At 44.7% G+C, this 17,711-nt stretch overlaps 1 protein-coding gene across 2 annotated transcripts in view; it reads left to right on the forward strand.

Annotated features, from left to right (window-relative positions):
* The window catches only part of IGF1R (insulin like growth factor 1 receptor), a 169,322-nt gene that overhangs the window by 143,994 nt on the left and 7,617 nt on the right, over positions 1-17,711 (forward strand). Inside the window, exons 12-20 of one of the 2 annotated variants that reach the window (XM_074549195.1) lie at positions 831-967; positions 1,268-1,427; positions 2,425-2,530; positions 3,839-3,909; positions 5,195-5,424; positions 5,677-5,787; positions 6,419-6,578; positions 8,684-8,813; positions 12,407-12,541. In XM_074549195.1, the coding sequence (XP_074405296.1) occupies positions 831-967; positions 1,268-1,427; positions 2,425-2,530; positions 3,839-3,909; positions 5,195-5,424; positions 5,677-5,787; positions 6,419-6,578; positions 8,684-8,813; positions 12,407-12,541 (1,240 nt within the window). The remainder of the gene's footprint in view (positions 1-830; positions 968-1,267; positions 1,428-2,424; positions 2,531-3,838; positions 3,910-5,194; positions 5,425-5,676; positions 5,788-6,418; positions 6,579-8,683; positions 8,814-12,406; positions 12,542-17,711) is intronic. The other variant, XM_074549194.1, reaches the window with a different exon arrangement.

Here is a 17,711-nt window from a genome sequence, read left to right on the forward strand (position 1 = left end):
CTGAGAAGAATAGAGATGATTTTTGTGTAAGCTCATATGCATCCAGCAATGAGCTTCTGACTCCAGCAGATGTCTGGGGATATTGGATGCAGAATGGTAGCAATTTTGTTTTGTTTCTGGAAGGAAAGGCTATCATAATCCAGATCCAGCTGTGTCAGTAAAAAAGGCAAAAAGTATTGCTTATTTCAAGGAAATCTGTGAGATCAGGGAAAAGGAAAGAAGTGTTCTCAGATTTTCAACACATGCTCTGAAAACTAAAGGCTAAACAATCCTGTTTTCTTTTGTTACCTTTGAGAAGGTGGTATTTTTTCAGTCCAGACTGACACTCATTTCACATTCCTAATAAGTTTTTAATAAGTCATGTAAAATTATTAGGAACTAAATAGGGATAAAACAGTTCCTGAATTGCTGCTGAGGCTGTTTTAAAAGGGGATGGATTTCCTGTGACTGTTTTAGGAAAAGGCTGTCAGTGGGTCAGATGTGTGTTTACAGCTTTTTGCAGCCATTTGGTGGGAATGGCTCCCTGCACTGTTTTGGTGTTGGGGAGAGTTGAGAAGGAAGAATCAGGTGCTGATAACCGGAGTTTTTGGCACACAGAGCCCATGCCTGGTGGAGCTGAATGCTCTGCACTCTGGGAACCAGTAGTTCAGACTGAGTTAATCTCCAGCAGGCCCTTGACCATGGAGTCTGTTCCCTGGATTTGAATGGCTCTTGCTGCAGAGCTTCTGCACCTGAAGAATATTCTGAACTTTCCATTTTCCTCCACTCTTGCTGAAGTTTGTGTTTCAGGCATAGGTGTTGTTCTCACATCACCTGTGAATATTTTACAGAGGGAGCAGATAACATTCCAGGAACAGTATCATGGGAAGCAAAAGAGGAAAACACTGTCTACCTGAAGTGGTTGGAGCCTGCAAATCCTAATGGGCTGATCCTGATGTATGAAATCAAATATGGGCAGCATGGCGAGGTGAGCATTTGACATGACTGCTCATAACTCCTAATTTATACACAAAAAAAGTATCTTCGTTAACATGCTTTTGTATAGTGCTGCACAAACAGAAATTGTGATTTCAGACACCCAGCACCTGCCACCATGTCTTTCCTTCATTTCCTTTGAATTCTTAAATTCCACATATCTCCTTATGGTGTTTGAAGTAAGACTGATCAGGTGGGGCTTTTAGTAATAAAAATGAGCTTATCCTGCAGCTGTATTGCCTTCTGCAGAATGTGAAGATAATAACATGTGTAAATTGCTTTTTCTTTCTAGGAGAAGCGTGAATGTGTTTCCAGACAGGAATACAAGAAGCTTGGAGGAGCTAAACTGACTCACTTGAACCCTGGAAACTATTCTGCCAGAGTTCAGGCCACTTCCTTAGCTGGGAATGGCTCCTGGACTGAGCCCATCTCTTTCTATGTGCAGCCCAAATGTAAGACAAATGTTTATAGTCTGTGTCAAATTGGGGGTTTATTGTCTTTTTAATAATTCCTAATGTTGATGTGGCTGAGTATCTGAGCCTTTTGCCTGTGAACACTCCTCTCACTTGCTGATGGTTCTTTCTGGTCCATTTTTTGGCAAGTGTTGACAGCCAGGAGGGGTGTGAGAGCTGTGGTCCTTTCCCTGCAGCTCTGGGTGTCTGTGAGGGTGCACCCAGGTGTGGGGAGGAGAACACCCTGCTGTGGCTTCCTGGGCTGTGCAGCTGTGTTGGGAATGTTAGCTGTAACAACAGGGAGCTGCCACGTACAAAACCTGTGGCAACAAGGCAAACCTGCTTAAAACTGCAAAATAATTGGAGAAACAAATCATTTGTGTAGATTTTTGGCTGGCAGGTTGACCTGTTCTGAGTGACATTTGATAAAAAAGGTGTACTGATGAAAGGGCGATGCTGGTCCTGGCAATGGGAGTAATTTATATTTTGGAAGAACGTGACCACAGAGACCCTCTTTAAGACATTCTGTGTTTAGTTGTAGAGCAGATATATCCCCAGAAAACTGCAACTCCACCTTTTATCCCTTTTTAATTTTCTGGTTGCTGAACTTTGGACAATTTGAAGTAAAGAGCAGTGCATGTATATTCTGAACATGAGCAGCTGCAAGGTGAACAAAAGGTGGAAAAAAAGGTGAATGTGCAAGTGAACAATTGGATATTGTTCACTGAGGAATGCAAGTCCTTTAAGCATAACTTGTGAAAACAAAGCCCAGACAGACACTGTTCTGTACAAAATTAATGCCTTTCAGTGTCTGCTTTCTTGTTTCACTCATCTGCAGGCAGGGAGGGTTTCCGAGTGCATTTTTCCACATCAGACAAGAAAATGAGAACTTTGATTTCTTCCCTGTATGGAAATACACTGAGTGGGTATTGAATGTTTCTTTGTTAACAGAGGTTTTATAGAAAGCCTGATACAATTGTTTTCTTGTTGGTTGCAGCAGCAAACTATGGAAACTTCCTGCACTTGGTAATTGTGCTCCCTATTGCTCTGCTGCTCATCCTTGGGGGATTGCTGATAATGCTCTATGTCTTTAACAAAAAGAGGTGAGTGCCATGTGCTTAAACCTGCAGGAGGGGAATTGTTTATTTTCAAATCTGTGCCCGTGGAGTGAGTTAGAGATTAAAAAGAGAAATGCCATTCAGAGGAGTTGAGAGGTAGATTCTGCCTTGTTGGGATGGAAAAGGAGGTGGTTTAGAGTTAGCAGCATCTGTCTGCTGCTGCTGCTGGAGATATGAAAAGGGTTTTTATTGCAGTGTCATGTTTGACTGGGAAGAGGAAGGCTGTGAGGAACATTTCAGTGGGGCAGTGGTGGCACACACTGGACCTGTATAACCAGAAGATTTGACTGAAATATGGGTCAATATACATAATGAAAAGTTAGTTCCATTTAGGATAATCTGATTTTTTTCAAATTCTAGAGGTTTTTTTTAACTCTTACATCCACTTAAAAAGTTATATTCTGGCCAAGAGCTGAAACTGGGAGTGTTCTGGTAATTTGTTCTCCTCAATTTGTTTTTTGTAGCTAGTGATTTATTTTTTTTTATCTCATTGAAATACATAACGAGAACTTAATAGCACTATAAATGTTCAGTCTTGCAACTTTCTAGCTGTGGATGTTTTTTATTAGTTTCACATTAATTATGCTCATTGAGTGTCCCATGATTTCCAGCTCTAATTCACTGGTAGCACTGCAGTGGTACCAGTTCTGCTCCAGCTCTCCAGACAGGGCTTTGTCTCTGGTGATTACAATACCTGCTTTGCCTTCCTTAGGCTCTCCTAGGGTAAATTCCTGATAATTTTGCCTTGTTTAAACTGAATATTTTCTCTGTGAGCCTGTCTCCTGCAAAAGCTCTCAAAGTGCATTTATTACTTGTCTTATTCTGAAAATCACCCCTTTAAAATTGGGAGGTGAGGCATTGTGTGGATTTAAAAAGAAATATTAGAACCACGTAGGAAATAGTTGAATGATATCCCCCATTTTTGTCTTTTGCTAAAAAACTTCACTCCCACAGCAGAGCTGAAGATGGTAAAGTGCATTCTCAGCCATGGGTCTCCTGGTTGTATAAAAATATAGCTTTTCTTAAAAGAAAGCTAGAAGTACCTTATGTTTACATTTTCCTGGGGCTGATTAGGTATAGAGAAGACTCCAGAACTCCTGACAAGCTGTTCTGGACTGTGTTCCCATTGATTATGTGAGGTAGATAAGATCTGTTTGTCCCTTTGTCTGAAAAACTCCGTGTTCAGTAAAGAATATTCTGTGGTTGAGCAGGCAGTGGAAAAGCTGTACAAAAGATGGTCTGAAATATACTCCGATTTAAAGATAAAAGAAATAAACCCCAATATTTCTACAGGAACAGTGACAGACTGGGCAATGGAGTCCTTTATGCTTCTGTGAACCCTGAGTACTTCAGTGCCTCAGATGGTGAGTGTGACCTTAGCTTGTGATGCTTTTACTGTCCTGTGTTCTGTTGGTGTCTGACTTTGAAAGGTATGAAACCCTAAAAGATGTGCTGTAAAGCCACTTTTCCTATTTTATTAGGACAACTCTGGAATCCACAATTGCTAATGCATAAATGCCACTTGTCTGTTGAAACTGAGGAGTTTTTGAACTGTTTTCCTGGAGTTTTATCCACCTGAGGCAAATGCAGATTGAGTAGTTTCACTTTCAGATTAACATCTACTCATCCAGTGTTGTTTTCACTGGAATGAAGGAAGAATGAATGAATTTGTGGTCTTTCATTCATGTTTGCCCTTTTAAGCTCTGTTTTGCCCTATTGAAACAAACCCACTACTTGAAGAAATCACAGCATCAGACAAATGTCCTTGAGGCCTCAGTTTTCCCGTTTATGGTTTAGTTTGGTGCTGCTGTTGTAGAATTCTTGCTGGAATAGTATTTCCCAAAGCCCCCAGGAGAGTAATGGGTTTACCCAGAGTGGCAGCAGACTATTTTACTGTTATTTTTTGTAGCAACACCATTAGGGTTAAAGGTCTGTCACTGTTCATGCTATAATCCTCTGTTTTCATCCTGTCATTTCACCCATGCAGGGCATGTGACACAACTGTCCCCTCCTTTGGTGGCTGATAGGCAGCAGCATCAGTGAGTGCTTGGATGTCTTCTTGCCTGAGGCAGTCCTGCCTGCTGGCAGTCACCTTCTGAGAGCTCTTTTCTGCCTCAGATCAAAGACCTGCAGCAGCAGCAGCAAGTTCTGCCTTTGCTGGTGCAATGGTGTGTGCAAGGGATCAGAATAGTGCCATGCAAAGAGCTGCTGGATCAGAGTCTGCTTCCCTCTAGCCATAAACTCAGTGTTAATAGGGAATACAGCAGACACTAAACTGATACAGATGATCAAGTCTGTTTGATGCTGTCTGGGAGAATTAGGAGAGCAAGGATTCCAAGAAAAGATTTAACCTAAAGCATTGATTTGAGCCTCTTCCTGCTCTGGTTTTGGCTTTGAGGTTCCTTATTTCTATCTCAGTATGTCAGTACCATAGTGAGGCCGCTTCAGGTCCACCTTTCTTTCAGATTTATTTGTGTGCCACCATCCCCCTGCCTCTGCATGGGGCACATGTGGCCTGTTTGCACACATGGTGCAAGGTCTCAGCGTTCTGTGTGGGGTTTGAGCCCCAGAGCTGTCGGGGCAGGGCTGTCATGGAGCAGGGAGGGATCCCGGCACTGTGGAACACCAGGACCTGTTCTCTCTCCGCAGTTTATGTTCCTGACGAGTGGGAGGTGCCCCGGGAGAAGATCACCATGTGTCGGGAGCTGGGGCAAGGCTCCTTTGGGATGGTGTACGAGGGCATAGCCAAGGGAGTGGTGAAGGATGAGCCAGAGACCAGGGTGGCCATCAAGACGGTCAACGAGTCCGCGAGCATGCGCGAGAGGATCGAGTTCCTGAACGAGGCCTCGGTGATGAAGGAGTTCAACTGTCACCATGTGGTGAGTCCTGGAGATGGGACCGGGCTGTGACTCACCAGCCCTGGTGCTCATGGACACAAGGCTGTTTTGGGACTGAATTTGGGATTTTAGCTTCAACTCTGTGCAGCTTTGTGATATTATCATGAAACCCCAGTCAAAAATTGGATTTTCAGACCTTTCAGACCTTTCCCACGGGGCTACATATCAACGTGAATAAATGATAATTAGTTGTACCTGTATACTTGTACTGAACATTTATTTTTCTTCTGCCAGGTTCGGCTGCTTGGTGTTGTTTCTCAGGGCCAGCCTACACTGGTTATCATGGAGCTGATGACACGTGGGGACCTCAAAAGTTACCTGAGATCATTGAGGCCAGACACAGAGGTGAGTCATGAGTGGCTGGATGTTTATTTCTTCAGTTTGAATCATCTTGAACAAGACAGCCTCACGTTGGAAGCAGCAGGCAATTAGCCTTTCCTGCCCTCCTCCTTCAGTCTAAGGACAAAACATGAGCTGTTGTGTGATCTCCAGCAGCTCTTTCATGAGGCAGCCCAGGGTGCCACCTGGAATAGGTCCCTTCTTGTGCCACCGAGGCCTCTTTTCCAGATTTGCATTAGGTCTCTTGTCTGATCTACTTTCTCATCAAGGTGTTACAGAAATTGGCTGGTTTAAGAACATGTGTTAGGATAATTGTTTCACGTTGTGTGTCCTGCCCGTTGCCCCTGCTGGAAGGTCAAGATCTGTTATCTTAGCTCCTGTGCAAACTCTCATGCATAGGCCATCAGTCTAACAGCTAAAATTGTCTCATATGATACAGAGTCTGAAGGATAAAGATGACACACAGGTCACTCACCACTGAAATCACAGCAGCCTATGTAGAAAATGAGCTCAGCAGCTTTTGCCCTTGATCTAGAAATTCCAGCGTGGCTAAATTAAAGGAGCAGAACACGAGGCCGGGATGTGCCCAGGAGAGTGGCTGTGGTGTGTGTTAACTGTTTGACCCTGTGTTGCCCAGAACAACCCCGGGCAGGCGCCGCCCACGCTGAAGAAGATGATCCAGATGGCGGGCGAGATCGCCGACGGCATGGCCTACCTCAACGCCAACAAGTTCGTGCACAGGGACCTGGCTGCCAGGAACTGCATGGTGGCCGAGGACTTCACTGTCAAAATTGGAGGTGGGCTCTCCCGACCTTGACCCAGCTCGTAGGCTCATCCTGGAAAATTAGTCTTAGAACGCTTTTTATGTTATTTTTTTGGTTTTTTATTAGCTGAGCTCTCGTTGAAATATCTGTAGAATGAAATATGTTCCTTGTGAAGATTACTGTGATTTAAGACCTGTGAGCAGTTAACACTGAGTTGAAACCTCTGGAATACCTCTGCTTGCTGTTGTTGCAGTGAGCCAGCAGTACAGCATGTGGGTTTGAAAAGAGGCAGTGATTTAGGTTCAGGTACTGCAGACATCTGGGTGGATGGTGCAGTTACCACTGGTCTGTCATTCATGTCTCTGACAACACACAAGAATAATTCTACCTCCTGTTTATTGATTCAAGAATGAGAATTTTAGGATTATTTTAAATCGTATCTGAGTTGGAAGTGGAATGACTTCAGCTGGGTGCTTTCCAGTCTAAACTGGAGTTCTGCTTCCCAGACAGCTGAATGGCTTTTCTTCTGCTCTGCTGTTAGATCACCAATTTTTTTTTTCCTTTCACCATCCCTCCAAAATAGTGTCAGATGAGTTTTTTCAGTCTTCTCTCCAGAGAGAGTGATTTTAAGCTGTTGGCTGTTTTTGAGTTGTGCATATTAAAATAACATGTATAGCAGCAGCCTTCTGCTGTAGGAAACTAATTCTTTTTCTCAGAGCTTAACTCAGCTATTTTGATAATTTGTGTAAGTAATCCTGTCATTTGGGAGAAAGAAAAAATGATTTCATTTTGAGTCAGTTAATTAGGAAATAAGATCTTTTGGGGATTTTGTGTATTTTCTGCAGGTTCGTGGGAAGTCAGCCTAAATCCTTCCCATTGCAGTTTTCTCCTCCTGCCGCCATCAGCTTGTTTCACAATTCTGTAAACTGAAGATATGGTGCACTTCTTCCCTTTAGTGTGTTCATGGTTACCCCAAAAGCACTGTGTAAATGTGCTGCACTGCTCTTGTTTATGTAGCAGCATTGAAAATCCCCTCATGCTGAAACAGTTTAGGAGCATCTTGGCTGGAACACACCAACTCAGACTGTTCGGATCTCAGAGGAAGAGCTTTATGCCACACTACCCTGTGCTCACTGTGTGTCTGTTTCTTATTTGCATTACATTTTGCAAAAATCTTCCATTCAGCTGGGATAAAGTCACCCTGGTGTGTGGGAGTGATGGAAGAGCTGCACAGATGGGCTTTTTAGTCATAATCACCCTGGGTATGGTGTCCCTGGTACCCCTGCTTGGTCACCCACCACAGACTGGTGATCACTGAGAGACCTGGGGGAGTTCTGTGCACATTTCCTGGGGGAAAAAAGGGGCAGTTACAGGTCTGTGTTGCTAAAATGGATTTTGCCCTGTGTGTCATCAGACAGCATTTAATATCAAACTGATGACCTTTAATTTATGAACTTTTTGAGAGCACGGTAACTGAGGTCAATAGGCAAGTGTGAGACCCAGCAATTCTGTCTCAGACTGATTGTAGGGAAAAACCACTGGAATAAATCTGAGTTACAGTCAGGGTGTTGAACATCTTTAGATCCAAGTCTTGCAAATGCTTATGAAGTTACAGCTAAGCATGGATATAAACTGGAAGTATGTCTTCAATATTTGGGTGTGTTAATAATTACAAATGAACAGCATAATCCTGTAGCACTTGAAATGGAATATTGTACAGAAACTGGGAATTACCTTTGGAAATAGGAAAAAGAAAACCAAAAGAGGTATTTCCTTCAGCATGTGAGATTGTTCAATTACACACAATGGTTATAAGTACTAAAGGAGCTCCTTAAAAAACCCAAAAATCACTGAATTTGTTGAACAATTAGTGAATTATGTGACCTTCAGAGGACTCATCTTACTGCAAAGCTTGAGCATAAATGCTGTAACTTTTCACATTGCTATATTTAAACCCCCCAAAGCAGTGGCACAGCCTGTTGGTGTTGGGAGGGAAGGTCACCAGCCCCGAGGCAGCAGCTGAAGTGTCGTGGGAGCACAGCGCAGATTCCTCACAGCCCAGTGTGATTCTCTGCCTTGTAGGAAGGGGAGATGTTCCTCATTTGCTCACACAAACCCAGAGTTTTTATGCCTTGTAGATTTTGGCATGACGAGAGATATCTACGAGACGGATTATTACCGGAAGGGAGGGAAGGGTTTGCTGCCTGTGCGCTGGATGTCCCCGGAGTCGCTCAAGGACGGAGTCTTCACAACGCACTCCGACGTCTGGTAACAAAACAGGGCTCTGAAAAACTGCTTTAAACACCTCCTTTCTAGCCTCTCTTCTTGTTTTAGTAGACTTAACTAAAGGTACTGCTTCTCCTGTCCGTTCAGAGGTAACTCTCTTGTTCCATGAGCTCGTGTTTCAGCAAGAGCTCATGAGGTTGAGTTTTGCTCTCAGGGAGAGCAGAATTAAATGGATTTCCAGAACTGGAGGTGGCAGCATGTTACCTGCTGTTAGTTGTAAAATCAGTTGTGCAGTGAAAAACGTTACCTTCACCTGGAAGAGCAAGTTGTCATTTTAAAAATTGTCCTCCTTCAAGAAAAGCATTTAAAGGTGCCAAGAATATAGAAGGGCTCCTAGTGCTGGCCTGCTTTTCCATCAAAACCTTCCGTGTAAATAACATCACTTTCTCCCAGATGGGTTGTGTACACTCACAGGCTTTTTTGGGGAGTTCTCCCTTGTGCATATCCCCCTCCATTTGGAGCTTTGTTTGCTTGGTTTATATACTGCAAGATGCAGAAGTTTCAAAGCCCACTGCATGCTTGCTGTATCTGTGCAGTTATTAATAGAGGCGTGTGCTTGGGAGAAGTAATCCCCTGGAACAATTCCCCACACACCCCCCAGCTTTTGGAGATAGGTAGAGAGGACTTGGCAGAAGATGGTTGTGTACTGGCAAAACCTCTCCTCTGTCTTTTATGGTTTCTCTGCCTTCCTAACAAGATGTTTTTACTGCTGATCTGTTACAGAATTGGCAGCTGATTGCCTCCAAATGTCTAGAAGTTAGTAGGAATGGTGTTTTAGGAGTAAACTGCATTTTCTGTGAGCAGCTTGAGGCGTTTGGAGTCAGTGGTCTGTAGTTCACAGCACCAGCTCTGAACAAAAAGTTCCTAAGAGGAATTAAAGTGAAAAAGCAAAGCACCAGAATGATGCTTAAATTTTGTTTTACATATGGCTAGTAACTTACTTTTGAATCCACTAACCCTCAGACTTGGAAGCAGATGAAAACAACCACATTGAGTTTGAAGGGAAGCCCTGTATCAGCCATTTATCTGATTGAACAGTGCAGGCATGCTTTTGGCAGTCCCCCCAGTAAAAGAATTTTGGGACTTGTAATGGCTTCACAAAGCAGACAGAAATTTGGAATATATCACTAGAAAATCCCCAGATGCAGAACTGACCCAGCCTGGAGTGAGGAGCTGGCAGAGCTGCCTGTTCCAGCCACACAACAGGAATTTTCAGGTCCAGCCATTGCCTCCAAAGGGTTCAGCAGCAGCTCAGGGGGAGCATTGGGGGTGTCCCATGTGTGTTCCATACGTGATTTCTTTTAGCCTGGGACTTTTAAGGGATGTTATTCTTTATTAAATGTAACTCAAATTCCAAACAAAAAAACCCGAGGTGATGCCTAATAAGGTGTCAGATGTAAATTAGTGCTGTAGTTGTTGCAGGAAGTATATGAGTGCTTCCCTAACAAGGAAGAAAGGAGGTTTAGATTGAATTTTGAGAAGAATTTATTCCCTGTGAGGGTGTGAGGCCCTGGCACAGGGTGCCCAGAGGAGCTGTGGCTGCTCCATCTCTGGAAGTGCCCAAGGCCAGGTTGGATGGGGCTTGGAGCAGCCTGCGATGGTGGAAGCTGTCCCTGCCCATGGCAGGGGTGGAACAAGATGGGCTTTAAGTTCCCTTCCAGCCCAGGCCATCCCAGAATTCCAGGATTTGGCATTTGTTGGTTGCTCAGTCCAAAGCAGGATTGTGCAAATGGCATTGCACTTCATCAGTGGGACAATCTGAGTGAATATCCTGGCCTGGAAAGGAGTTTACTGATTACAGGATTGGAAAGCTGAAGAGGAGGAGCAGTAAAATCTTGACAGATTTTTACTTGTAAGCATAAAGAGGGAAAAAATGGTTTTATGGAGAGGAGGCTCACAGTACTTGTGGATATTTCAGTGAGTTTCTCCTTGGGATGGTTTGGCATCTTAATTGTTGAAAGTGATTTACTCTGAAATTTGGTTCACAGGGGTCTACTTGTCTGGAGGCACAAAAAACCAGGCTCAACATGAGAAATGTGCTGTTTGTTTAGAACATGTATCCACAGCTACAGAGAAATTTCAATCTAAATTCCAAATGTAGTGGAACTTGACTTAACACTGTCATGAAATACTGTCTATTTACTTGATCTGCTTATGGCTAAAAGGATCATTCCTTCTCAGTGACTTTTACACCAGGCACTGTGCATTGGAGGTCTCTTCATGCCAGGAAAAAATCCCTGAATCCTTTTATTGGTTCAGATTTGAAGTTGCTCTGTGTAAACTGTGGAGCTGTTTTAGGAGCCACTTATTTGCATCAAGCATTAAACAAAAGGTTGAGATTGTTTTTTCCTGCTTTTCTGGGCAGATATTGTGACATGTAGCTCCATGTTCTTCGAGATCAGTTCTGGAAGCCAAGATGTCAAAAAGACAAAACCCTGTTGAGTGGTTGGAGTCCAGGATTTATAAGCTGTAAGGTGAAATGGCAACTGCAGGAAGGAAGAGTGTCTGGAGGTTTGAAGGGTGGAGCTTTATTTTAGCAACTCATTCTTTTAATGCTTTTCAGGCTGAAGAATGAGGTAATTAAACAGGGCTGGTTTTGTTGTAGTTAGGGAAGGAGGACATTTTAAAATTAATGTAATACTGTTCAGGGTGAGGGTGGATTTCTATAAATAAATCCTCAGCATCTTGCATTCTCTCAAGGCTGGTAGTTGCCTGGAAGGAGCAATCTGAGTTTATTTGTTAGGATAATCTGACGAGTAGGTGTGCAAGACTTGTCCTTGTTATCCCTGCAGTGATCAAAGAAGCTTCAAAGGCGCCCAAATGTTGAGTTGACCCCCTGTCCCTCCCTCCCCTGAAAGGAAAACAATTGCAGGGCAGTTTGTGGCTTCTGGCTCCAGATGCAAACCAGTTTAGATCCCAGGGATATCTGAAAGATAAAACCACAGGGCCATAACCAGCTAATGGCACTGGACTCCTGTTTTCATAACTCCCCCCCAGTGGAACTGTGTGTTTTTCACTCAGCTTGACTCAGCATTTTACCACACAGACAGCATCGAGATTTTCCTTCTTTGCCCAGCAGCTCTAAAAGTAGATGACTCTTCAGTGCAGTGCAGACAATTTGAGCTGTGTCTGCTCAATAATCTAATTTTAAATGGAGATATTTTTAGAAAGTGTCAATACTTACGTCCAAACTACCCAATTACATAACTATGCTTATCTTCCTTTGCCAGTAATCAATTCCTATTATTAGACAAACTGCCTTTTTTCACTTCTGCTGTCCTTTGTAGTTATCTGGAAGGAGCTGGAAGCTGTGTTTCAAGAGCACAGTTACATGCATGTCACAAAGGGGTAGCTGAATTTTTCCCACCTGAGCCCTTGTCTCACTGGAGTGGAGGTGTTTGAAGTCAGCAGTCTCTGGAGGGAGGGGTTGTGGCTGTCACCACAAGCTCATGGTTTTTGAGCAACTGGAATTCTTTGGTAAAAGAAAACACCCATGGACCCCCAGCACTCAGCGTCTGGTAAGAATTACCCCTTGTGGAGCTGTGTGGGAGGCTGAAGCTGTGCTGTTCCCGCAGGTCCTTCGGAGTGGTGCTGTGGGAGATCGCGACGCTGGCGGAGCAGCCGTACCAGGGCATGACCAACGAGCAGGTGCTGCGCTTCGTCATGGAAGGGGGGCTGCTGGAAAAGCCAGACAATTGTCCTGACATGCTGTAAGTGCCACACTGCCCTGCAGGCACAGCCTGTGCCCCCTGAGCCCTGCAGGGTCTGCCCTTGCCAGCTACCACAGGGGGGGCTGCTCAGTCTCTGTCAATCCAGTGTTTTATGGTGGTGAGACATGCCAGAAAACAACTTTGCTTGTGGCCAGAATCTCACCTTGGGCTATCTCCTCTAATAAGCAAACAAAATCCAGGCTTTGTGTTACTGAATAAAATGAGGCTTAATAAAAAAGTCACTTCATAAGTGACATTTGCTACATCAGGAGGCTCTGTGCCTAAATCATCTCTCTTCTGCTTAAAGTTGAGCATAAAGAGAGAAGAGAGCAAGGGACAAGCTGAAATGTGTGTAAACACTGGAATTCAACTTTTCAGTTCAGCATACAGATAAATCAATGTATCTGAGGCTGGATTGAATCTGCTGTTTCAGCCACAGCACTTGTCCCATTGAGATAAACCAATCCCCCCTGCTAACACTTTCCTTCCCTGCAAGCACAGAGTGAGATTTTCCACAGAAAAACCTCTCCCTGCCCCAGGATCGACCCAAAGCCTCACAGCAGCAGAGGGTGTGCAGTGCAGCAGCTTCAGTTTTTAGCTTTACATTGCTGAAATACTTCTGCTGGCCTTTGTGTACAGCAGTTTCAGTTGTTCAGACTTTATTGCTTTGATATACTTCCCAAACTGACTTTTGGGAAGGAAATACTGCGTCTTGCACTTATTGAAATTTGTTGGAGGCCCCCAGAAGGGATACAATCACTTAAGGGCCTCAGCTGCTTGGGATTCTTAGGAAAATAGCTTTTTTGGCTGGAGCCTGGCTGTGGTTTCAGATGACAGGCAGTGTTGTTTTGTTGTTTGAGGGGGGTGGGTGGTATATGCAGGGGGAGGTGTAGCTGCCATGTGATTCCTTGGTTTCACATTCCTTCCCTTTGGAGATGCTGAGGAGAATTCCTGGCAGTCGATGGACTGGACATTGTTTAACACACAGAGCTGTCTGATGGGGTGGGCACAGCTGGGAAGGACAGGGATGTGGTGGGTTCAGCTCCCTGGGTTCACAGGAGAAAGCACCTCTGCAGTGAGAGCAGCCTGAGTGGGGAGAGATCCAGCATCAGAAATTCCCTGTTAAGCTGGGTGTGTGTGGTATGAGCAGGGTGGGAGGGAGTCAGGCCAGAAGCTCTCTCTGCTGCAGCCCACCCAGCTCTCCTTCCTCCCCCTCCTCGGGGAATCTCCTCTGCCCCAGGGCTGTTGCTGCTGCATGAATCCCCTTTCAAGGTGCTGCTTTTGAGCTGGGAGAGCTTGGTTAAAGTCTGGCAGAGCAAATCTTTGCACTGGTGTGCAAAGGCCTTTCTTGTGCTGCTCCTCATGGAGAAGCTGCTCACAGGCTCCTTCAGCCTGACAAGAGGTGCTGAATAAAAAAAAAATCTGCCTTTGAATTGTGCTGCTTTGCTCTGTCAGAAAAAGGAATGAGCTGAACTCAGACCTAAGGCACATCCACATTGGTGGTGATTTTTTTTTGTTTGCCTTTTTTTTTTTAGTGATAAAGTTGAGTATAAAACATCTTGGCTCTATCCCAAATGTAAAAAGGGGAAGGGAAAAAAGTATGACCTTATTGTGACTTGCTTTTGCTCCCTTTCAGATTGTTTTGTCTTTGTTTTAGTACAGACACCAAATCTGCTGAAATTCCACTAGGCATTTGTAGGAATAACCGTAGAGAGCTCCAGGAGGAACCTTCACCTTTGTTCCCTGCACATGCACTTGGCAATCAAAAAATGTCCTATCTTCATGTGGTGCTTTATTCTTTGCATGTTTTCACTTCTTTCCCTGCCCAGGAAGCTGTGACAATGCTGTGCCACCCTCAGTGACCTCCCCAGCCCTCACCCACACACTGCTGGCAGGACCAGGCCTGCTCTGGTTCCTCTCCAGGGCCCATAACCTCCTCCTCAGCTGGGGACCTGCAGGAAGATGAGGACATGGGCAGGAGAGTGTTTCTAGCAGTGTCTAAGAGCCCTGAAATTGCACATGGATCCTTGTCAGTGCCTGTGCTCTCCTGAGCCTGGCACAGCGGGTCAGTGGCTTTTAGGTGGAGTGGAGAGGTTCTGTTCTGCAGCGTGGCTGAGCAGGGCAGAGGATGCTTGGGCAAAGGGGGATTTTACAGGGGGTTGTCCTGTGGCTGGAGGTGGTGGATCCCTGTGAAAAGGGCAAAGCACAAAGGGGAGGGTATTTCTGGAGGCTCTTTACTGTTGTACAGGGTGAAACAAGCCTCAGTTGTGTTTATGCTACACCCTCTTGGCATAGCTCGCGTGGCTCTGCAGACAGAACTATGCAATAAGACAGATGGTTCAGTAAGACAGTGCCAGGAGAAGCTTTGCTGTTTTTCTCCTCTTCCTGTGCACTCAGTGATGTTTTTATGTCCTCCCATTGTTATGGCACTGCTCATCAGGTGACGGCTGTGTGGCACCGAGCTTTGGTACAGCTGAAGCTCTCAGACAGTGTGTTCCCATGGGGCTTTTAAAAGTTGTGGAGGCTGGAATTCCACTCTGTTTCTGAAGCAGGATTGCTTCCCCCACATGCATTGTAGACTATTTACGCAGTGCTGATTTCCCTTTGTTCCTGCTCAGAACCCGGGGTCTGCTCTGCAGAGGCACTGGCAGCACAGGCACCAGCAGGGGAGGAGAGGTCCTTTTGCTTTTCCCCACCAAATCAAGTGTATTGCAAAGCACAAATGGAATGCAGCTTCTATAGGAACGTTCCATTTTCTGGTTTTGTTTTTGTTTTTTTTTGGTGTTTTTTTTGTTTTGTTTTGTTTTTTTTTATTGTCTTGGTGCTAAACAGAGCTCAGTTTCTGCTCAGTTCCTTGAGCAAAAGATGCACAGAGGGATGCTGGCTATTCCCCTATCCCATGGTGGTGCCTCCAGCTCCCTGGAGCTCACTTGCCACCAGTCAGGAACGTACTTTATAAATCTGCTCAGGTTGTATTAACAGCCTGTAAATTCCTGCATTGTCTATTGGAAAGGTTTTTATTTTGTTTGAGATAATGTAAACAAGGCCTGCGAACACACAGAGTTAAAAAGGAAAAAAAATCCTTTTATGGGAACTCTGTAGGGTTTTTAAATCTGGAATGGCTTAAAAGAAACATCACATGTCCTTGTTTGTGCTGATGTCACATGCATTACTCCGCTGCTTGTGGTATCTCCTTAGCATTGCCCTTAGGCCTCGGGGCGCAGCGCCAGCGAATATCCAGAGTTCCTGGCTCCAGCCAAGCTTCTATTCAGGGACACAGCAGTCAGCTGGAAGGGAAACAGCAATGAAGTAACAGAAATGGATTTTATATATTTATGTCTCAAGCTTTCCTCACCCTTGTGGGTGAGGGTACGGTGCAGTTTTATAGTCTGGCTCGGCTTTTGCTCTGAAAGGCTTTTCAGACTCAAAACAAGCAGGAGCTGGGCAGTGTTTACGTGTCTACGTGCGGTTACAATGCAGCATTGAGTACCCGGGGAGCTCTCCCAGCACAGACTGGTTTTGCCAGCTCCAGTTGGGTGTCACAAGGCCATTCTCAGGTGGCTGACGTTTGCTCACGCGGAGCGCTGCCAGTGGAGTCTGGCAGGGATGTTGGGCACTTTAGATGCACTTCAGTGAAGATTGCTTTGGGTTTGGTTGGAGCACTCAGCAGTGTTTGCAGCCCAAACACAGCCACTTGCCCTCTCTGCTGGTTCTCGTCAGCTGAGAGCACAGTGGAGGTGCAACAGTATTTCCCAATTTCCCGAGTTTCTGGGCGGGTTTTGTTTCAGGCCAGGGCTCCTGAGCTCTCTCCAGACCCACCATGGGCTGCAGAGCCCAGGCTTCTCCAGCTCGGTGTCAGTCCTGTTGGAAGGGTTGTTCTAGAGCAGGAACATTACTCGGGGATGAACTTAGGTCCTATACAAAAAGAGAGTGAATTTGTTTGTTTTTCTCTGTTTAATTTAAAAATAATTTTTTTCCACACTGATGCAGAGATCTGGTCAACTGAGGGCACAACGCAGTAAGAGCTAATGAAAAGATCAAATACAATTGCTTGTTTGCACTCTGAAAATCTGTGTGAGTTGGAAATACGGTGTTGTTGTTCTCTAGAATTGAAGCTAAAAGTTCAGGTGACCTGGCTTAAGGGAAGGCTGGCAGAGGTGGGAAATAAACCCCAGCAAGCCAAGGGGGTCTGATGGGGCTGCAGGTCCCAGTGCTGGCAGGTGAGTCAGAGACAGGCATTACCTTAACTGAGAGATCTTTCTTGGCTTTATTTTATTTTTAGATCCATTCTTACTCTAGCACAGAGTAGTAGTTTTGGCCAGCAGTGACTTCCTCCACACAGCGTGTTCCTCTGAGCACTGTGTACACAGAGGGTTGGCTGGAAGAATTAATGCTAATCTTTCTTTTCTTATTTAAATTTGTCCTATTACTGTGCTGTGTTAACAGAAGACATCCCTATTCCACCTTCACAGACGGTGAAATCCTTTCTTGTGTTATGTTTAAAGCTCAGGGCGATCTCCTGGGAATATCCAATTTTGCTGTGTCATGAAAATGCTGTTTTCATTATGTCTGTATTACAGTTTCATTTTGTGGTTTTGTTTTGCCAGCATGGGACATTGTACAGATCTAATCATGGATGTGCTTAAGCAGATGATCTCACACTCTGTAAAATATTAATGCATCCCTGGCCGTAAATGAAAACAACCTAATTTTAAAATAAAAAGATTAGAGAATGTCTTTGAGATTGGCAAATGTCCACTGGGGATTACAATTAATTTTAATGTAATTTTCTTCTTTCAGGGGAAAAAGGCAGTGCTTTACCTTGTGTGTATTTCCTATTTTAATTTTTTTTCCAAGTCAGTATTGATGGGGTGGGATGAGTTGTTTGAAAAAGATACTCCAAGAGGTGGAATTATGTAGCTTATGGCTGAGTAAGCACAGAGTAATTTAGAGGAAAAAGAGAAATACCAAGCCAGAATAAAAGTATGCAGTGGTTCTGGATGTCAGGTACCCACGAGACAGGAGGTGTGGGCAGGTGCAGGGGAGGGAGCAGGAAAGGTGAGGTAGGTGGTGTTGGGAGTAAATGGGTGATGAGAGGAAGGTGGAAATGTGACACAGATTGACAGCATCTTGTGAGCTGCAGGGGACCCACCAGGATCATCAAGTCCAA

This window comes from Zonotrichia albicollis, chromosome 11 (genome assembly GCF_047830755.1).
Source record: "Zonotrichia albicollis isolate bZonAlb1 chromosome 11, bZonAlb1.hap1, whole genome shotgun sequence".
Taxonomy (NCBI): Eukaryota; Metazoa; Chordata; class Aves; order Passeriformes; family Passerellidae; genus Zonotrichia; species Zonotrichia albicollis.